The sequence below is a fragment of the Geotrypetes seraphini genome, chromosome 19 (assembly GCF_902459505.1).
Source record: "Geotrypetes seraphini chromosome 19, aGeoSer1.1, whole genome shotgun sequence".
In the NCBI taxonomy this organism is placed as follows: Eukaryota; Metazoa; Chordata; class Amphibia; order Gymnophiona; family Dermophiidae; genus Geotrypetes; species Geotrypetes seraphini.
The window spans coordinates 3,423,844-3,444,983 of NC_047102.1; the positions used below are offsets into that span (position 1 = coordinate 3,423,844).

General features: G+C 43.7%; 1 protein-coding gene across 1 annotated transcript in view; it reads right to left on the bottom strand.

Moving 5' to 3' along the window:
• GAS2 (growth arrest specific 2) overlaps positions 1 to 10,184 on the bottom strand; it is a 59,632-nt gene extending 49,448 nt beyond the window's left edge. Inside the window, exons 1-2 of the mRNA XM_033928230.1 lie at positions 10,079 to 10,184; positions 3,002 to 3,154 (exon numbers count right to left, since the gene is read on the bottom strand). Of these exons, the coding sequence (XP_033784121.1) occupies positions 3,002 to 3,143 (142 nt within the window). The 5' untranslated portion in view covers positions 3,144 to 3,154; positions 10,079 to 10,184. The remainder of the gene's footprint in view (positions 1 to 3,001; positions 3,155 to 10,078) is intronic.
• Positions 10,185 to 21,140: the final 10,956 nt, after the last annotated feature.

Below are 21,140 nucleotides of genomic sequence, written 5' to 3' on the forward strand. Positions count from 1 at the left end.
CTGCAGAGACAAAGTAAAGACCCCACACACACTCCCCTCATGTTCACTGACCCCACTGCACCCCCACAAAGTTCAGAATAAAAATGTACATACCTGCCTCCGGAACATCAGCACCTGGCATAGGAAAGCCTAGTAGAGCTGCACAGAGGTGGCTTAAGTAGTCTGGGGGGTGGGCTAGTGAACCATAGAGAGGAGGACCCAGGCCCATAAGCCACTCTAACCACTACATGTGGGTGGAACATATGCATCCACCAACTCCCCCCCCCCAACCCTACTCTACTGCCATATAGGTGGCACCTGCAGCCATAAGGGCTATTGGGGTGGTAGATAGGTAGGTATAGTGGGTTTGGGGGGCTCACCATAACCTATAAGGGAGTTCTGGTGAGATGTTTATCTGGCACCCTTTTTGTGAAGTTCTCAACAGTGCCCTCTGAGGTGCTCCACTGTTCTGTTGCCATGTCTGGGTGGCCAATCCATCACAATACTGGCCCCTCCCATGTCCAAAAGGTCTTGTTCTGGGTGTTTGGGACTTGAACAAATTTTTGGTTGAAAATGTGGTATAAAAATAGACATACTTTTCGAGACTGGACATTTTACCGGTGCCAACTTTGCGTGACTTAAGACGTTTCTTTTGATTATGGCCCTCCATGAGTCTGAAATAGTAGTGTCTGAAAGTGAAGCCATCGTATACCGCACATAGGGTTAATTCTATATATGCAAGCACCTCCTCCTAAGAACTGCACTGCTCTGCCATGAGAGCCTATTCTATAGGGGCATATGGACACCTGGATTCTATTATAGATAGAGGCTAACCAAATTTTGGTTTCAGCACCAAAACTGGCCCATAATTTGGATTTCAGCCAAAAATGCCAGTGCATTTTCAGCTAAAACCCAAACTCTCTCCCCCTCACAATCAATCATCCTCTTGCAGAAAACAGGGTCACTGGCAGCAGCTCTGCCCTCTTGAACCGCCCCCAGAGGCAGCTCTCCGATTTCAAGCCACCCATGGCAGCCCCTCTCCCCCAAGTCTGTTTCCCCCTGCTCACACCCAGCCTAGGAAACGTCTTCCAGGACTTCCAGCGGCAATCTCTCAAGACTGCCACGGGAGGTCCCGGCATCCATCTTGAGCACAGAACAGGCGCAGGCAAGAGTGTGTAACAGCAGAAACATAAATGCAGCTAGGGTACGAATAACTTAAAAGTATTCTGTTAGCAGAATGTGTAAGTGAAAGGCCCCTTGAATTTACAAATCTATATCTGAAAAAACACCCCACTAATAATCTTGTCAAAAATGACAGCGCCGAGTTTGCCAATCTGAACGAAAGAAAAAGCCTCAGGTTCTAGGTGAGCAACTATTTGCCCTGCCTACCTACCATCATTGGCATAAAAAACTTTTGTTCCAATTGCTAATGTCAAAGCTACCGATATTAATCTTTATAAAGTGTAAAAAAGTGTGCTACACTAGTCATTCAAAAAACCACTTCCACTTCCTACTAATACTATGAATTATTTCTATAGCGCTACCAGACACACGCAGTGCTGTACTGAGTCACAAAGAAGACAGTCCCTGCTCAAAAGAGCTTACAATCTAAACAGGATGTCATGGATACAGTTAAGGGGAACGATTAATCTGCTGGCTGGGTTGGAAGGCAGAGGGGAGTACGGGACAATCAAGCCATTGTGACATCACTGATGAGGTTGGCTCTTATTGGTGGAATGAGGCATTATGACATCACAATCTCAGCTGTGCTTCCCAGAAACTCTTCACACTACTACTATGAAATATTTCTATAGCGCTACCAGACACAAGCAGCGCTGTACAGAGTCACAAAAAAGACAGTCCCTGCTCCAAAGAGCTTACAATCTAAACAGGATGTCATGGATACACTTCCCTCAGCTAATGTGTGGTCTCTACTTTCAGTAGCTAATAGTTGAATTTGCACACATTAAGTCTACACTTACGTGCAAGTTTTCTGTGTATTCACAGTGCAAATGGTGCATAAGTGTGGGCAGCCAGTTACAGAATCACCTTTTTTAACTGTGGTGCAGTTAGGATTTGGGGTAATTAAAAAGATCTTTGGCTGTAGCTCTGCATAGTGAATGAAGTTGGAGTGCAGCGTGTGAGGGATTGATCGGCTGAGATTCCCAGATTAAGTTCTGCCTCATCATGCATACGTGCCGCAGTTGAGTTTCCCTTATTCACTGCAAGGTCAATTGAATGTGAGGCTGGAGAGTTTTTTTATGCCACCGACTTGATGTAGCAGTTGTGGGCTCTGCTGCTAAGTGTTTCTGAGGCTTTGCAGCGTATGATTGAGTCCCTCACTCCGTTAGCTTTTTTCAACAGTTTATTTATTTTGTTTTGGATATCTGTCTTTTGAATTTCCCTTTTTGGGTTATGTAATTAAAAAGATGCCACGTAATTCCTTTACCAGAGGTTGTATTAAGAGCGGTAATCGTAGCTGGTTTTAAGAAAGGTTCCTGGAGGAAAAGTCCATAGTCTGATACTGAGAAAGACATGGAGGAAGCCACTGCTTGTCCTGGATAGGTAGCTTGGAATGGTGCTCCTCTTTGGGGTTCCGGAATCTTGCTATTCTGCATGGAATCTTTTGTTACTCTTTGGGGTTCCGGAATCTTTTCTTACTCTTTGGGATTCTAGAATATTACTACTCCTTGGATTTTGGCCAGGTACTAGTGACCTGGATTGGCCACCGTGAGAACGGGCTACTGGGCTTGATGGACCATTGGTCTGACCCAGTAAGGCTATTCTTATATACCGCATCTTCCCTATAACAGTAGAGCTTGGCACGGTTTACAAGATACAATATGGAATTGGAATAGTATGGAGAGGAGCGGAATTTACAACTTTGAAAATAGCCAAGTTTTCAGATGTTTTCGAAATATATATATATATACACATACACTATATTCAAAAACCAGAATCCAAACTCTCTTTACACATCCTATAGAAACATTAAATATTTGAGAATAAAGCATCGACTTACCTAACAAGTTTGTTAGCCACATGGCTAAGTCTTCTTTCATCGGAAATAAGTTTGCTTCATGCCTGATGGCCAACCACTGGCTATACTGCTGCATATCAGAGAGACCAGGTCCACGTACCTTGGGACTCAAAGGTGAGCACATACTTAATCTCCCTGTAATAAATAGCACACAAGTGTTTACAGAGGGTCTAGAACTGGCCCATTTCTTAATTCAGTACAGCTTGCAAACCCGAGTATCACAAGGTAGAACCCAAAAGTATAACCAGGTCACACTTTCCAAATGAAATCTCTAATTTCCGAATAAAGAATGATATAAGCAGACACAGAAATACTGGTTTTACATCTAGAAACACTACAGATTCTCTCCTAAAAAAAAGAAGATGGGATTATTTTGTTCTTTTCACCTTAAGACAGAAAATCAGAAGCTAGATATGAAAAAGTATCTCCAGTCAAACATTTGATTTACTAAAATAATCTCATCATTCAATATAAGAATAGCAGTAAAGTTTTGTGAATCCTAAACTCAGGCCTAGAGTTTCTATTTCCATGGAATTGATCAGAATGCGATAGGCAACACCTCTGCATTATATATTATAGCGATTTCACCAAACAGGATCCTGGAGGGAGGGAATGCAAATGTCTTCTGAATATTCATTAAGGATATTCTGAAAATCTCAGCTGTAGTTTGACACCCCTGAATTAGGTTCTCCAGCGACCTCAGTTTCAATTGCTGAAGGCAGAGCCTATTTGTGACAAACCACTACAATTATTTATTATTTCTATAGCGCTACCAGATGCGTGCAGCGCTGTGCATTAAACACGCAAGAGACGGTCCCTGCTTGAAAGAGCTTACAATCTAAATTATGACAGACACACAGGACACATGGCTCAATATATGGTGCTGATGAAGAGAGGGTAGGGGGCTACAGAGGGAACGAGAAACAATTTGGAAGCGGTAGGATCTAAATGCAGTCTTCGAAAAAGTAGGCTTTGAGCCTGGATACCACCAGAGATGGAGCCTGGGGTATTGATTTAGGCAGATGTATGGTGCAGGAATGCAGAATGGGCAAAGTCGGGAGCTGGCAGTAGAGGAGAAGGGTACAGATGAGAGAGACTTACCCAAAGAACAGGGTATAGAGTGGGGTATAGGGAGAGATCCTGAGGAACTGCAGAGCGGGTACACTGGTAGGTCAGTAAGAGGAGTTTGAACTGAACGTGGAAGCGGAGAGGAGCCAAAGAAGCAACCCGAGGAAAGGGGTAACTTGAGCTAAACGTCTTTGGCGGAATACACAGTGCGCTCAGCAAAATTCTGAATAGATTGAAGGGGGGGGGGGTGGAGAGATAGGTTAGTGGGAGACCTGCAAGAAGCACATTGCAGTAATCCAGGCGAGAGGTATGCTCGGAAAGGAAAAACTGTAATTTAGCGAGGGAAGTGACAAGTTTTGGTGGTTTGTTGTATGTGCGAAGAGAAGGACAGAGATGAGTCCAAGGTGACCCCAAGGTTGCAAGCCGACGAGAGCGTTATCCACCGAACTAGAGAATATAGGGAGACGAGAGGCAGGTTGAGGAGGAAAGATAAGGAGTTCCGTCTTTAGATGGTGGCGAGACATCCATGTAGCGGTGTCCAGACAGAAAACTACATCACAGGGCTTGTGCTTCAGGGCATAAGAAGAATTGTCCGTGAATCTGTAAAAAGCTACACGAAATCAGAATGAAGGCTGTTGTGTGGAGTAGTTGAGAATATACAGTAGATGTTTGAAGGTGCTCGGCCCCTGAGGAAACTGCACAGTGAAACGTCGGGTAGAAGTTAAGCGTTCTTCTTGTACATTTTATTACACACAGTCGTCAATATCACAGCCTGAAATTGAAAATTAAGGTTAGTCACGAATATGCCTTAAAGACCAATGATGAATGCAACACCCCAGTAAGGGCACGAAAAAATGTTCCAGTGGTGCCTTGTGTGAAAATAATTAGTTATATTCTAAAAGTTTGTTTTCTTTCCATTTTTGCATATTTTTTTGAGCAAATTTACGTTTTCCTTTATTTCGTTTGGATGCTTTAAAATAAAGCATCTGGGGTGGGGGTGGGGGGGAATCACCTACACAAGGTAACAGGTACCGCTCTAAATAAACTCAAAGGAGATACCCTTTACAGAATGGCAAATACTACTCTAACAATGCAACAGAGGGGGGACCTTGTATGGAGCAGCAGATATGACCGTTTGCAAAGGCACAGACCCCACCCTCTTTTACGAACGCAAAGCACGGGTTTTAGCGCTGGCGGCAACTGCTCCAACGCTCATAGAATTCCTGCCAGCGTTAAAACCCGCGCTATGCGTTCGTAAAAAGAGGGGGAGAGAGCGTAACCTGCGCATAGCAGTACGTAAGACCGCCATCTTACTGGGCAGCTTAGATGGGCCAAGCTGCATCTTTGACGAAGTTGCTATATTTCTTGGGGCTCCCCCTCCCCAAAGATCTAAAGCAGTAAATAATAAACATAACATAAAAAATCAATTTCTAGACCCCAAAACCAAAAGGTTCTGTGCGGTTTACAAAGAATTAGTGCGCATGCATGATAGCTTTTAAAATTTGCAACCCCAGACAAGCAGAAAGACGTAGAGAGCGTGCGATCTTTGAGAGATTAGAGTTGAGGAATGTTTCAGTTCGATAGAACGGTGCCTGACCAACAATAGCAGCCCAACTTGAAAATAATGCGAACCTCTGTCGGTAACCAATGCGATTCTTGGTCGTAGGGGGCAACGTGTTCAAATTTCTTAAGGCCAAATCTAAGTCCGACCGCGGCGTTCTGGATGACTCGCAGTCTCAAAATATTTTTTATGTCCAGAAAGCAGATACCTTTTGCGTCTAGGAAAAGAGATGTCTGGAAGAAGGAAAGCAAAGCAAAGTATAATGCGTCTCATTGAACTCTGTGGCATTCACCTCAATGGTCTCTTCTCCAAAGCAGCGAGGTCTGCAATCCAGAATCTCAAGACCGTATCCTCCCAGTAAAGAATCCCTCTCAGGATAATGCAGGGTGGCTTACTGGCATGCACCCTGCTTCAACAAGCGCAAGGGGTAAAAGGGCACTCTTCCAAACCCATCCCGAGCACTCAAACACTGAACAGTAGGGGTTTTATCTCTCTTTACACTGGTGCATTTTTCCTTCTCTGCTGTTCAGCACAGAGAACTCTTTCTGTATTATATGCCAGCACCATAATTTAAACGGATTGCTGATATCTGTAAACGGATCTTTCCATTGCAAACCAGAGGGAACTGAGCAATTCTTTGCTCTTCAATTGATTTCTTGGGTTCTGGTGCTTAGAGGGGAGGAAGACCTAAGTACTGTTACAAAAATAAAGATTTATAAAGCTGCCTCTGAAGCTGAATAGGCATATTGAAAGCAGAGCTATTTCTGCACTGGCTTTGTTTACAGTGTCAAAAGGAGGGATGAGTATGACGCAGTGGTTAAAGCTACAGCCTCAGCACCTGGGGGTTGTGGGTTCAAACCCACACTGTTCTTGTGACCCTGGACAAGTCACTTAATCCCCCCATTGACTCAGGTAGATTGTGAGCCCACTAGGACAGACAGTGAGGACACTAGGACAGACAGACGCTTGAGCACTGAATAAATTCGTATAAACCGTTCTGAGCTCCCTTGGGAGAATGGTATAGAAAATTGGATAAATATATAGTGTGAAAATTTTCTGGCTCTGGTAAACAGAGCTGAGATTGTGATGTCATAATGCCTCATTCCACCAATAAGAGCCAGCCTCATCAATGATGCCACAATGGCTTGATTGTCCTAGACTTGGCTCTCTATTACTACATTTTGATTCCTAGAGTGGCGCAGTGGTTAAAGCTATAGCCTCAGCACCCTGAGTTCTTGGGTTCAAACCCACGCTGCTCCTTGTGACCCTGGGAAAGTCACTTAATTCCCCCCATTGTCCCAGGTACATTAGATAGATTGTGAGCCCACCAGGACAAGACAGGGAAAAATGCGTGAGTTCATGTAAAGCATTTTGAGCTCCCCTGGGGGAACGGTACAGAAAAATGAATAGATAAATAATTGTAAGGGCAGCCCACGGCAGTTCTGTGAGTTAGCCGAGAAGATGTTTTACGAAGAAATCTTTCAGAATATCAGTTTATCCACCCAGTAGAGTTACTTGAGGAAAACACCGCATTAAGGTGGTCACTTATTAGCAGAACGCGCCCGTGCCCATTTTGCCTTTGGCGAGCACGGCTTTACATCTGCAGTGGACACAAATCCTTTCACATGCATTAAGCTGATTTCTCAAGTCACCATCATCCTATAGGTGAAATGCAATGGCAGCAAACGACCTAAAGACACAACATGCTTGAGTGGAAGGACCTACTAGGAGATCTTGATAATTTGAGCGTAAATTACGGGTTGCTGTGTAAGGGATTACATGTTTGGCTATGAAGGGTGGAGTTTTGGATTTTCTACAATGTTAGGACTTCGATAGGAAGACATGACTTCAATGAGAAACCAAGGTGGCAAGGGATCCCCTTCTGGTGATTCAGACGGGTCGTGACCTGTTTGGGCCGCCGCGGGAGCGGACTGCTGGGCAGGATGGACCTATGGTCTGACCCGGCGGAGGCACTGCTTATGTTCTTATGTTCTTATGTTACAAAACGAGAAAGACCCTTGAGTATATGAGGCCAAACGTCAACATTTCTCAAAGACCATTTTCTAGGTTACTTGAGACATAGTCACACACATTTGAGACCTGTGGGTGTACGTAGCACAAGAAGTATGTCAAGTGCAGACGTCCCAAACACCAAAGCTGTCAGAGCTCCAGAACCAGGACTGCATGAAGATGCACATCAACGCAATAGACCAGTGGGGTCCACTGTCCGTCCTCGAAGGCTGCAATCCAGTCGGGTTGTCAAGATTTCCCCAATGAATTTGCATGAGATCTATTTGCATGCACTGCTTCCATTGTATGCAAATAGAGCTCATGCATATTCATTGGGGAAATCCTGAAAACCCGACCTGATGAGGGCTGAGGTTGGACAAGCTTGGAACTTTAATTTACCAATAAGTCTTATTGTACACAAGAACACAAGAGTAACCCTATTTAGCCCGGTATTCTGTTTCCACAGTGACCAATTCAGGTCCATGTACATGGCAAAAACCCAAAGAGTTCCATGCCACCAATCCAGGGCAAGCAGTGGCTTCCCTTATGTCTGTTGCAACAGCAAAGGAACATAAGAATAGCCATACTGGGTCAGATCAATGCTCCATCTAGCCCAGTCTCCTTTTTCCAACAGTGGCCAACCCAGGTTCCAAGTACCTGGCAGAAACCCAAAGAGTAGCAACATTCCAAAGCAGAGATTGTGATGTCATAATGCCTCATTCCACCATGCCTAAGAGCCAATCTCATCAGTGAGGTCACAATGGCTTCATTGTCCTAGACTTGGCTCACATTAGAACAAAAAACCTGCCATATTGGGTCAGACCGAATGTCCATCAAGCCAGTCTCCTGTTTTCAACAGTGGCCAACCGAGGTCCCAAGTACCTGGCAGTAACCCAAATAGTAGCAACATTCCAAAGCAGAGATTGTGATGTCATAATGCCTCATTCCACCAATGCCTAAGAGCCCATCTCATCAGTGATGTCACAATGCCTCATTCCACCAATGCCTAAGAGCCCATCTCATCAGTGATGTCACAATGGCTCAACTGTCCTATACTTGGCTCACATTAGAACATAAAACCTGCCATATTGGGTCAGACCGAATGTCCATCAAGCCAGTCTCCTGTTTTCAACAGTGGCCAACCCAGGTTCCAAGTACCTGGCAAAAACCCAAAGAGTAGCAACATTCCATGCTACCGATCCCCATGTCCATCTTCTGCTAAAGTCTGTGTATTTAATAAAGTGGGGGGTAGAGGAAGGGAGTCTGGAAGCACAAGAGAAGACAGAGGACTGCTTGGTTATTGGCAGCATGAGATTAAAGCCTGTCCTAAAATCCAAACCAGAATGCACAGAACAATGATAAACAGATAAATCCAGTAAGAAACCTGCATACAGAGAGAGAAAAACAACAACTAATTTTAGTCCACCCCCAGCTTCATTACAACTTTGGCACAAGTACAGAAGGACACAGACATTTCTGTCAGCCCACTGTCTCCTCTAAGTGGCAATGGTCAAATGAGTGAGGCAAGGGGGTGCCATTGGCCACTTGCCAGAGCTCAACTAAACCTCTGTATGGTCCTGGACTAAACATTACTATTCTAACCGACTAGCCTGCCCAGGTCCAGCCCAGAGAGGCCGAGATCATCATGGTCCAATTTCTCTTCCACACTGACAAAGAGGCAAATATATTCCTTGGAAAATAACTTTTCCTAATTCAAAAACCTAAAAGATTTGTGAAGACCACATGATCCAGCTTCTCTTCTGCTACTGATCTGAACAGTTGGCTGAAAGAGGCAGTGAATATGTCCATCGAATAGTAACGCGGGGGGAGGGGGATTATATTTACAGAACATAAAGCTATGAGTGGAGTAAATCAGTGTTTCTCAACTGGGTCCTGGAGTCCCCCCTCCCCACTTTGCCAGTCAGGTTTTCAGGGTATCCAACAATGAATATGCATGAAAGAAATTTGCATATAATGGAGGCAGTGTATGCAAATCAGATGTATGCACATCCATTGTGGATATTCTGAAAAGCTGACCCCAGGACCCAGTTGAGAAACCCTGGAAGTAAGCAATGCAGAGAAGCAATTCTGAAACGGTGCAAAGCCAATCACCAGGAACAGCAGATCCAAGATGCCAATTCCGAGGGAGCATGAAAAGGGGGTGCTGAAGCCTCCAAATTCAGTTACTGAGTTTTTGCCTTTCACGTTTTCGTTCGTTCAACCCAGCAACGAAACAAGTCGACAAGGCTCCTTTTAAGAGCCATTTGAACTAGCAACCTCTGCATCTCCTCACCAGACTTATTATCATTTATTTTGCAAGTGAACTGCTACAATTTGTAGGGCTTCCAAGAAAGATATCTTTGCAAATGGGCCACTAATCTGCCAGTGATTTCCTCCCCCCCCCCCCCAGCTTCACTTACTCTCTCCTCTCGCACCGCTTCTCCTCTGCACAGATCGCCAGCAGCTGCTCTGCTCGTCCTCATGCTTTTGACTGCTCCAACTCTCGCTCTTTTGGCCAACGAAGGGTTTCCTACTTTTCCAGCGGAAGTTAATGCAGTTCCTCTCCCCCTGCCTAAAACCAGATCCATTTACCCTTGAAAGGCTGAGAGATTGTATTACAGTCTGTGACCCTGCTGGGTTTTTTTTTTTTTTTTCATGCTCTTTTTCCATAAGAAAATCTTCTCTCTCTCTGTCTCTTTTTTTTCCTCCAAAACAGAGGCTGAAGAGAAATAGTTAACGTTTTCAAAACTAGCTTGTTTCTTCCCCCCCCCCCATGTTTCACTAAAGATTAGATTTTAACTGACGGCTCTGGCCAAAGACAGGGTGTTCCAATTCCCTTATTCTCTGTTCTTTAAAGGGTCTCCAAACCCTTTCAATAGGGAGAAAGAGATCCCAGAGACCTTGCAATTATGCCATTTCCTACTGGCAGTGGCGTAGCGAAGGTGAGAAGTGCCCCTCCCCCCATGCCATCCACTTCTTCCCTGTCTTCTCCTGCCACGCGTGCACACCCCTTCCCTTCACACCAGTGTTGGCTCTTCCTCTGACATAACTTCCTAGGCACGGGTCCAGGAAGTGACATCATAGGAAGATCCAACAGTGACACAACCAGCAGGTTGGGGGTTGCTTCTCACACCTGGAACATTAACGAGGTAAGGGGGAAGGGAAGGGGGCACACATATGATAGTCAGGGGCGGGGAGGGGCAGAAAGGAGTATGGGTGCCGGTGCTCCCACCAAGACAGCGCCCGGGGTGGACCGCCTCTCCGCCCCTCTTACTACACCACTGCCTACTGGCACTCTGGGGAAGATTTTTAAAACTAAAATGTGCCTTTAACGTGCTCGCTAGACCGGTTCCAGCTGGTTTAAAAGATCGTGGCCGAAATATCAACAACCTGCGCTTTGCAGATGATACAACGCTCATCACCAGCAGCAAAGAAGACGTGCTGTACCTACTGAGAAAAGTCAAAGCCGAAAGTCATAACATAAACTGAACATAAACAAGACGAAGATCATGAACAGGGGAAATGATGAAGATTTTGAGCTTGAAGGCGATAGAATAGAAGTTGTAAATCTCCTGGGCTCTTTCGTAAACAAAGAAGCAACTAGCAGGGAGGAAATACTCTGCAGAATAGCACTTGGTCGCTCTTCAATGAAGGCTCTCAACAAAGTATTCAAAGGCAAGGAGGTAACACTCCAAATGAAGATCAGACTCGTCTATGCACTCATTTTCTCAGTGGTCAGTTATGGGTGCGAAAGGTGGACACTATGGAAACAAGACAGAAAAATAATTGATTCATTTGAGCTTCGGTGCTGGAGAAGGATTTTAGGCGTGCTGTAGACTGCCAGAAGAACTAACAAATTGATGGTGGAAGAGGTCAAACTGGCTAAGTCACTTGAAGCCCAAATGATGAAGTTTCAACTGTCTTATTTTGGTCACACCGTCAGAAGAGAGAGATCACTGGAGAAGGACATCGTGTTTGGGAAGATCCAAAGAACCAGGCGAAGAGGGTGACCTGCAATCCGATGGCTGGACATGTTGAAATCAACCATGGGGTTGACGCTGGAGGACCTTTCCGGACTAGCACAAAGCCGATCTCTTTTTAGACCTGTAATTCATCAAGTTGCAAGAACTCGAACATGAGTCGATGGCACCTAACTAATTTTCTTTATATGTTTGTTTTTGAAGAAAGAAGGCTAACGGAATCCATAAGCAATCGGGAATTAGAAAACAAGGAGCATAAAATAATATTTACCGTAGGCATGTGTGTATATTTCTGCTCTCGTCTGTTTATGTTATGTTCTATATGTTTTTCTGATGCGTAAGACAAGTTTTACTTATTATTGGACATGAATCAGTTTGCGTATAAATATTGCTTATTCATATTATAAACAATAAAAATATTGAACTTAGAAGAAAACAAGGTATTCTCTTCCCTTATTCCTGTTTTCTCTTTCTTTCTCTGCACTGCTATATTTAGGGCTCCTTTTACTAAGGTGCTTTAGCGTTTTTAGCGCACACGGGAAATTACCGCGCTGCTCCGCTTCTAGAACTAACGCCAGCTCAATGCTGGCGTTAAGGTCTGACGCATGCGGCAATTCAGCACGCGCTATTCTGCGCATTAAAGCCCTAGCGCACCTTTCTAAAAGGAGCCCTTAGCCATGTTAAATGAATAGCAGGTTTTTTTCTTGGTCAATTATGTGCCCAGACAGAAAACATCAAATAAACGCCTTGGGTTTTTTGGGTTTGGTTTTTTTTTTTTTTTTTTTTAATACGAGTGAAAGCTGAAAAATTACAGACATTAAACGCAGCTACAATAGTCTGCAATTGCTCCAATAAATAGCTGAGACAGAGGATGTTGTAAACCCAGCCAGTATAACTCAAACCGTCCAGTGGAAGAAAATGTTCTTATGTGTCTTTCAGCCTCATAAATAGAATATAGTTTGTGTTTTGTTTTTAACTGTTGCAATGCTTAGGAAAAGAAGATGGATGTGTTTACAAGCGGCTTCACAGGCTCCAGGAATATTACACATCTCGTTCTCGGGCCCTCCTTCTAATCCATCTTAATTCTCGCAGCCTACACCCTATCTCTCTCTCTGATACTCATTCTGCCCCATGGAAAATCCATAATGGGACTGTCTAGACTTTGCTGCTTCCACAGCGTTGCATAAAAAATTAGAACAGGAAGGTAGAAGGTGCACATCGGTTTCACCACCCAACTTCTCATTGACTGGGGAGGGCTTCAACGGCTGGGAGGGTGTAGATGGGCTGGAGTGAGCTGTGACGAAGACTTCAGCAGTTGGAACCCAAGCACAGGACCGGGTAGAGCTTTGGATTCTTGCCCAGAAATAGCTAAAAAAAAAAAAAAAAAAATCATCAAATTGAATCAGGTTGGGCAGTGTGGATGTACCATTCGGGTCTTTATCTGCCGTCATCTACTATGTTATGTTACTATGTGACTGTACTGTGTCTGGGGGCATGGTGATGCTTTCAAGTTAGAAAGCAAAAACCTTTTAGTATCACTTTGGCGACTTTCTCTATTTCATTTTTATTTTCACTTTCACTTTCCTCCATTGATTTTTCAAGTGTCTTCACTCCATTTTTCACATTGGTACTCACATCATGATCATGACAACAATCATGTTTCGCCTACTGCTGTTTCAAGGCTCTTTAGCCCCACTGACAGCAGTAGGCGAAACATGATCGTGTCGGCAAGAGTTACTCCCCTCCCAATAATAACCATAAGATAAGTACACATAAATAACTTTATGAAGAACAGTTAAACATGAGTTATGAATATATGAGTGATTATAAGTATTTATGAGTGAACTTTGGACTAAGCTCATCTCTGATGCTCCAGTTAATCTCATTGAAAGTATATGGGATATTTGATTGAGTTCAATACTGAAAAGTAGATGTCATAAAAAATTTGCGCCAAGCTCTGTTCTTTAAAGTTAGCTTTGGGATAAGTGTTCTTTATAGAATAGTCAATAGAAACATGATGGCAAATAAAGGCCAAATGGACCATCCATTCTGCCCATCCGCAACATCCACTATCTCCTCCTCTCCCTATTGGCTAAGGCTCTTAACTCCTGCATTGTAAGGTCATAGAGCTATAGAAACATGATGGCAGATAAAGGCCAAATGGCCCATCCAGAGCATCCACTATCTCCTCCTCTCCCTATTGGCTAAGGCTCTTAACATTTGCATTTCCTCTTCCTATAGGTTAAGGCTTTTAACTCCTGAATTGTGAGGTCATAGAGCTTTATGGTTATAGAAACATAGAAACATGATGGCAGATAAAGGCTAAATGGCCCATCCAGTCTGCCCCTCTCTAGTTATATGCTGCTGATAATCTGGGTATGAGTTGGCGCTGCTAAACCAGGAAGCAGATTCTCCTACCTGATTATGTAGGGCTGAATATAGGACCCAGACAATGTAATTCATACTAATCCCTCCCATCGTTCAGCGATAAATTCAATGAACTTGGAAAAATTTTGAATGCCTGGTTAAACTTTTTTTTTTTATTTGAAATGCTGTGATAAATTAGAGACAAAGTCCTCTTCTGGATTTCTATCGTATCTAAAGCACACTGGGGTGCTTCTTCAGATTCTTTTCCCCCCATCTAATTTGGATTTTCCAAACTCGTTTCTGAATTCCAGTGGTTGTGGAAATATCCAGTGGATTTCCCCCTGGTAGATTTGTAGAATATCTGAAATTCTCTTAGACTTGGACTAAGCTGAAATTGCCGTTGAATTGTTCATATATATTTAATTCCTATTGATATTAAAATACACAAAATCATAATTTCAATAGGCTTTAACTTCCATGTAAACTCTTTATCTGCTCATCATGTTTTATTAATCACAGATTTGATGTAGAGAAAAATTGTGAGCTATACACAGACCATAAAACTTGATTTCTAGATTGAGCCTAGCGATACAAAATCGACAACACAATTATTGCTCTGATTAAAAACAAAGTGCAGCCAACCCCTCCTAAGAGGTGCGTTCAGAAGAAATTCATTCATGGATTTTTAGTATTAATTAATGTAAATGAGCAAGGTAGGAGCCATTGATTTCTCTTGGGAATTAATTGGGCATGATCAATCAGTAGAGCAGAAGTGTGGTGGCAAGGTCATTTATCAGATACTTAATGTCGCATCAGGCTAGGGTTGTCCTTTCAGCTGGGAAAGAAGGAGCACTCTGGGGGACTGAGGTTTAAATCATTATATTGTTGACAATTAATGTGTGTTCTCCTGTCTCTCAGCTCATTACTCTTAATCTTGGGGTATAGGTGACTAGGGTCTAAAGGGCTGTTAAAAATTCACTGTGCTTCACGTTACAATTATATTAAGAATTTCTTCTATAGAGGCTGAAAGTCTAGCTTTCAAAGGTTTCACTATGCAACAGTATCCTCAATGTATTTTAACATATGGAGAGGAAACTGGTGGCATATCTGTTTCAACTGTAGAACATATATAGAACATATAACTTGGTGACATAAGAGACTTTGGCAGCTAGGGAATTTCCTGAACAATCGGCATTTGCACGGAAGAGGTAAGCATAAATTATATACATTGCTTGCCAATAAAATTAATTTGGGATTCAACCCATTGGTAAACGAACATTTTATGTATTGGTTTGGTGATAGAGTATGACACTAATGTGCTGTGTTACTTCAGCTGATGCCTTGCATGTGTTATGAGTTTACCAGGTCCGAGAAAGAGGATTTGCACAGCAAGACATTTATTGCAAAAATACATTTGATGGAAGCTGGTTTGAAAAATGAGCCCCTTCTGACATTAATTTTGTAACACTTAAAGCACTGGTGAACGTAACCGCAGCTGGTGTGAATGGACATATGCTCCAAATGAAGTTGCATGAATGGACTATAGAGCGCTTTATATAAAGAAGAACCAAGCACCGGACAAAAAAAGTGGGCAGTGGCAAATAAGATGGACTCCATGTACTGAGCTGAGACATTTTCCTCACTTCAAGGAACCCATTTGTTCAACAACACAGCAAACCGCGGCCATGGTTCTTTCAAGAAGGGCCTTCGTACACCAGCAGACAAATCTCTGGAACTTTCTGCATATTCTGTGCAGCGCATGTTACGATCTTCGAACTTCAGTCGTAATAATACATAGAACCAGTAGCTAGACCACTAGAGACTGCTTTGCTTCTCCTAACTGCAGGAAGCCATGGAATGGATCAGAAGGCTTGACTCTGATCCAGTGAATCCAATTTCTTACAGCTAGTTCACTTCATTCACTTAGTTTGGCGTTTACATCAATCATATAATAATAATAATAACAGTTTATATACCGCAGTACCGTTAAGTTCTATGGGGTTTACAAAAGATTAGTGAAGTACAAGTTGAGATAACTTAAGGGAAGTGGGAACAATAGGGGGAAAGGGCAGGAAAACCGTTAAAGAGGGGAAAGAGAGGAGCGGGTCAACTGTCTAGGTATTTCAGGAATAGGTGAGTTTTGAGGCGTTTCCTGAATACCTCGTAAGTGGTGGGCAATAGGAGTTGTTCTAGGTCTTTACCCCATAGAGCTGCTTGATGTGAGAGAAGATAATAGTCAAGAGACACTGATATACCATGGTTACGAAATCTTACCAAGCTGTCTGTACAGTGCTGCCAACATAAAAGTCAGACCTCTGTAAATACTAAAAATAAATAAACAGTTAAAAGCTAAAACTAGACCAATGTTTTTGTTGATACGGCGTGGCCTTTTCTCCCTCCCGTTGTTTTGCCTTCCTGAATGCAAACGATGTAAACTGCTTAGAAGCTATTACCACTGGTGGTACATCAAACCCCTGTAAATAACGAAATGGCTGTTAGCTTAGATCTGACTGAATACAGTTTTCAGTTAGTCGCAGAGACTGTCTATTACATGTTACATGGATAGTGCTGCGTACATCTTTCAGCACTATAGAAATGATAAATAGCAGTGGTAGTAGTCACTGAGTGATATGAATTAGAGCAGTATTTTTCAACCTTTTTACACCTATGGACCGGCAGAAATAAAATAATTATTCTGTGGACCGGCATCGGTCCGTGGACCGGCGGTTGAAGAACACTGGGCTAAGTCGTGGGCCAGACCCCGCCCATCTCTACCCAATCTCCACCCCAGACCCCGCCCCCATAATAGTACTAATTGCACCTTGCACGTCCCGTGCCTCATCTGAAAGCCTTCCCTCTGACGTTGCGACGTCAGAGAGAAGTCTTCCGGTTCAGGCGCAGGATGCCCGTAGGAGCCACTGCCCGTGGCTTTGTGCACTGAATCAGTGAGGAAGAGGGAGCTGGCTCGAAGATACCGCCGCATCGATCGCACGGTGGACCGGCGGTTGAAGAACACTGTGTTGGGCCTGATGCACGTGCTGGCCCTGTGGACCGGCAGGAAATTTCTGTGGACCGGCACTGGTCCATGGACCGGCGGTTGAAGAACACTGAATTAGAGCACTGAAGCTGAAAGATAAGTTTACGATTGTTGAATATAGTTCCAACCAAAGTTAAGACATCAATAAATACAAAGTTTTATAGATCACTGGGTTGAATTTAATTTGCTGTAAGAAAAATTTGTTTTTCACTGTCTTGTTAATATTCCTAATGTGCCCTTGTGTGGAGCTGTCATCTAGAAACCAGGCTGGGAGCATAAAATATATTGTAAATGCCTTACAAGAGCAATTTACAGGCCAGACATAATACACTTTGCTAGTCACAAGACATATGGCTGCCTCTAGGGTTACTATGGTAACCAGAAGACAGGGAGCATGCGCCATGTTGTAACTTCATCAGAAAAACACTGGACCCTGATCACCACACCAGCAAATTGGTCCCTGTGGTACAAGGGGTTATTTCACTACACTCATTACTGCCTCTAGCTAGGATAGGATATTTGGACAGATTACGGCCTTGGCTATTTATATCTATTTTTATATTTGGGTCCTTCATTGAGAACATCCCAATGGAAAGACACTTGCTGTACAATCATAAACAATATATTTTCCAGGGTCTGTATTTCTTTGTGGTTCATAATCAGAAAGTACCCTCAGAGTGCTGGAGCATGTTGGATTTAAGGAGGAAAGAACAGAATTCATAGTATTATATTTATTTTTGGCTTATGTTTGCAATGGGGCAATGGGGAATTAGGTGACTTGCCCAGGGTCACAAAGAGCAGTGTGGGATTTGAACCCACAACCTTCGAGTATTGAGGCTGTAGATCTAACCCCTGCACCACACACTCCCACAGTGTGGTTCATGGCTTAGTGTTATCTGAAATAGATTACTGCAACGCACTCTATGTTGGTCTACTCTGATCTACTTTGCATGCTTTGCAACTTATTTGGAATTCAGTCTCTTGACTGACTACCATTTGCTGGTACTTACTGTGGACCACATTACGTCCCATTTCAAAGCATTGCACTGGCTGATTGATTTTGGCGCTGATCTTTCATGTGATAAGATGTGTTGGCCTGCCCTGTGCTAGCCTTTTAAACCCTTCAGACCTAGCCGCCCCTCCCTCTCCTCTCTCCCAATTGGTCTTCCGGTTCATCTTGTGGTCATTCAGCGTTTGCTTATTATGTACCCGGGGCTGCCTTAGGCAAAACACCACTGTATCAAATCAAAATCTGTAGCATATTAAGAACATAAGAACATAAGAACATAAGCAATGCCTCTGCTGGGTCAGACCTGAGGTCCATCATGCCCAGCAGTCCGCTCACGCGGCGGCCCAACAGGTCCAGGACCTGTGCAGTAATCCTCTATTTATACCCCTCTATCCCCTTTTCCAGCAGGAAATTGTCCAATCCTTTCTTAAACCCCTGTACTGTACTCTGCCCTATTACTCCCTCTGGAAGCGCATTCCAGGTGTCCACCACTCGTTGGGTAAAGAAGAACTTCCTAGCATTCGTTTTAAATCTGTCCCCTTTCAACTTTTCCAAGTGTCCTCTTGTTCTTTTATTTTTCGAAAGTTTGAAGAATCTGTCCTTCTCTACTCTCTCTATGCCCTTCATGATCTTATAAGTCTCTATCATATCCCCTCTAAGTCTCCTCTTCTCCAGGGAAAAGAGACCCAGTTTCTCCAATCTCTCAGCGTATGAGAGGTTTTCCATTCCTTTTATCAAGCGTGTCGCTCTCCTCTGAACCCTCTCGAGTAACGCCATATCCTTCCTAAGGTACGGAGACCAATATTGGACGCAGTATTCCAGATGCGGGCGCACCATCGCCCGATACAATGGCAGGATAACTTCTTTTGTCCTTGTTGTAATACCCTTCTTGATTATGCCTAGCATTCTATTTGCTTTCTTAGCGGCTGTTGCGCACTGTGCCGTCGGCTTCATTGTCATGTCCACCATTACCCCCAAGTCCCTTTCTTGGTTGCTCTCATTCAATAATATCCCTCCCATCGTATAGTTGTACCTCGGGTTTCTGTTTCCAACATGCAATACTTTACATTTCTCAACGTTGAACTTCATCTGCCATCTCGCCGCCCATTCCCCCAATTTGTTCAAGTCCCTTTGCAATTCTTCGCATTCCTCTTTAGTCCCAGCTCCACTAAATAGTTTTGTATCGTCCGCAAATTTTATTATCTCACACTTCGTGCCTGTTTCTAGATCATTTATGAATATATTAAATAGCAGCGGCCCGAGCACTGAGCCCTGCGGAACACCACTCGTGACCCCCATCCAGTCCGAGTAGTGGCCCTTCACCCCTACCCTCTGTTTCCTACCCGCCAACCAGTTTCTGATCCATCTATGTACGTCTCCGTCCACTCCATGGTTCTTCAGTTTCCGGAGTAGACGTTCGTGAGGCACCTTGTCAAAGGCTTTTTGGAAATCAAGGTATATGATGTCTATGGGGTCTCCTCTGTCCATCCGTTTGTTAATTCCTTCGAAGAAGTGCAATAAGTTCGTTAGGCACGATCTCCCCCTGCAGAAACCATGTTGGGTTGTTTTCAAAAGTTCGTTTCTTTCCAGATGTTCATCGATGTGTTCTTTAATCAGTGCTTCCGTCAGTTTCCCCGGAACCGAAGTCAAACTCACTGGTCTGTAGTTTCCCGGGTCACCTCTTGATCCCTTTTTAAAGATGGGCGTGACATTGGCTATCTTCCAATCCTCCGGGATCATGCCTGTTTTCAAGGATAGGTTGCAAATTTGCTGCAGTAGTTCCGCTATCTCCTCCTTTAATTCCTTCAGAACCCTGGGATGGATTCCGTCCGGACCCGGGGATTTGTCAGTTTTAAGTTTTTCTATCTGCCTGTGTACATCATCAAGGCTCACTTCCATGGATGTTAATTTTTCTGCTTGATTTCCATTGAATATTTGTTCAGGTTCCGGTATGTTGGTTGTGTCTTCGTTTGTAAATACAGACGAGAAGAACATGTTGAGTCTTTCTGCGACTTCTTTCTCCTCCTTCACCGCTCCCTTCCTGTCTCCTTTGTCCAGCGGTCCTACCTCCTCCCTAGCTGGCTGTTTCCCTTTAACATATCTGAAGAACGGTTTGAAATTTCGTGCCTCCCTGGCTAGCCTCTCTTCATACTCTCTTTTGGCTTTTCGAACCACACGGTGACATTCTTTTTGATACTTCCAGTGCTCCTTCTGGTTCCCTTCAGTTTTGTCCTTTTTCCATTCCCTGAATGAATTTTTCTTATTGCCTATCGCTTCCTTCACTATTTTAGTCATCCATACTGGGTCTTTTGTTCGACCCTTTTTGCACCCCTTTCTGAATCTGGGGATGTGCAGATTTTGTGCCTCGCTCACTGTGTCTTTGAAAAAAGACCAGGCATGTTCTACTGTTTGCCATTTTTTGGAAGTGTTCCTAAGTTTCTTCCTTACCATTTCCCTCATTGCTTCATAGTTTCCTTTCCTGAAGTTGAAAGATGTCGCTATGGTTCTCTTTCCATTCGGTATGCCTACTTCAACCTTGAACTTGATCATATTATGATCACTGTTTCCCAACGGTCCCACTACTTCCACTTCCTTTGCAGGTCCCCTTAGTCCATTTAGGATTAAATCCAGAGTGGCATTTCCTCTCGTCGGTTCTCTAACAAGCTGCTCCATGAAGCAATCTTGTATAGCCTCCAGGAATTCTGTCTCCCTAGCGCATCTTGAGCTTCCAAGACTCCAGTCTATCCCAGGATAGTTGAAGTCTCCCATAACAACTGTGTAACCACTTTTGCATTCTCGCTTCATCTCGGCATCCATTTCTTTATCGCTATCTCCGGTTTGCCCGGGTGGACGATAGTATAGGCCCATCTTTATTTCATGCCCTTTCCTACCCGGTATTTTAACCCATAGCGATTCCAGTTTGTTGATCATCTCCGCTGTGTCCATTCTTGTCGATTGTATGCTTTCTTTTACGTATAGGGCTATTCCTCCTCCTTTCTGACCTGACCTATCCCGGCGATAGAGCTTGTACCCCGGCAGTGCTGTATCCCATTTGTTTTCCTCATTCCACCACGTTTCAGAGATTCCAA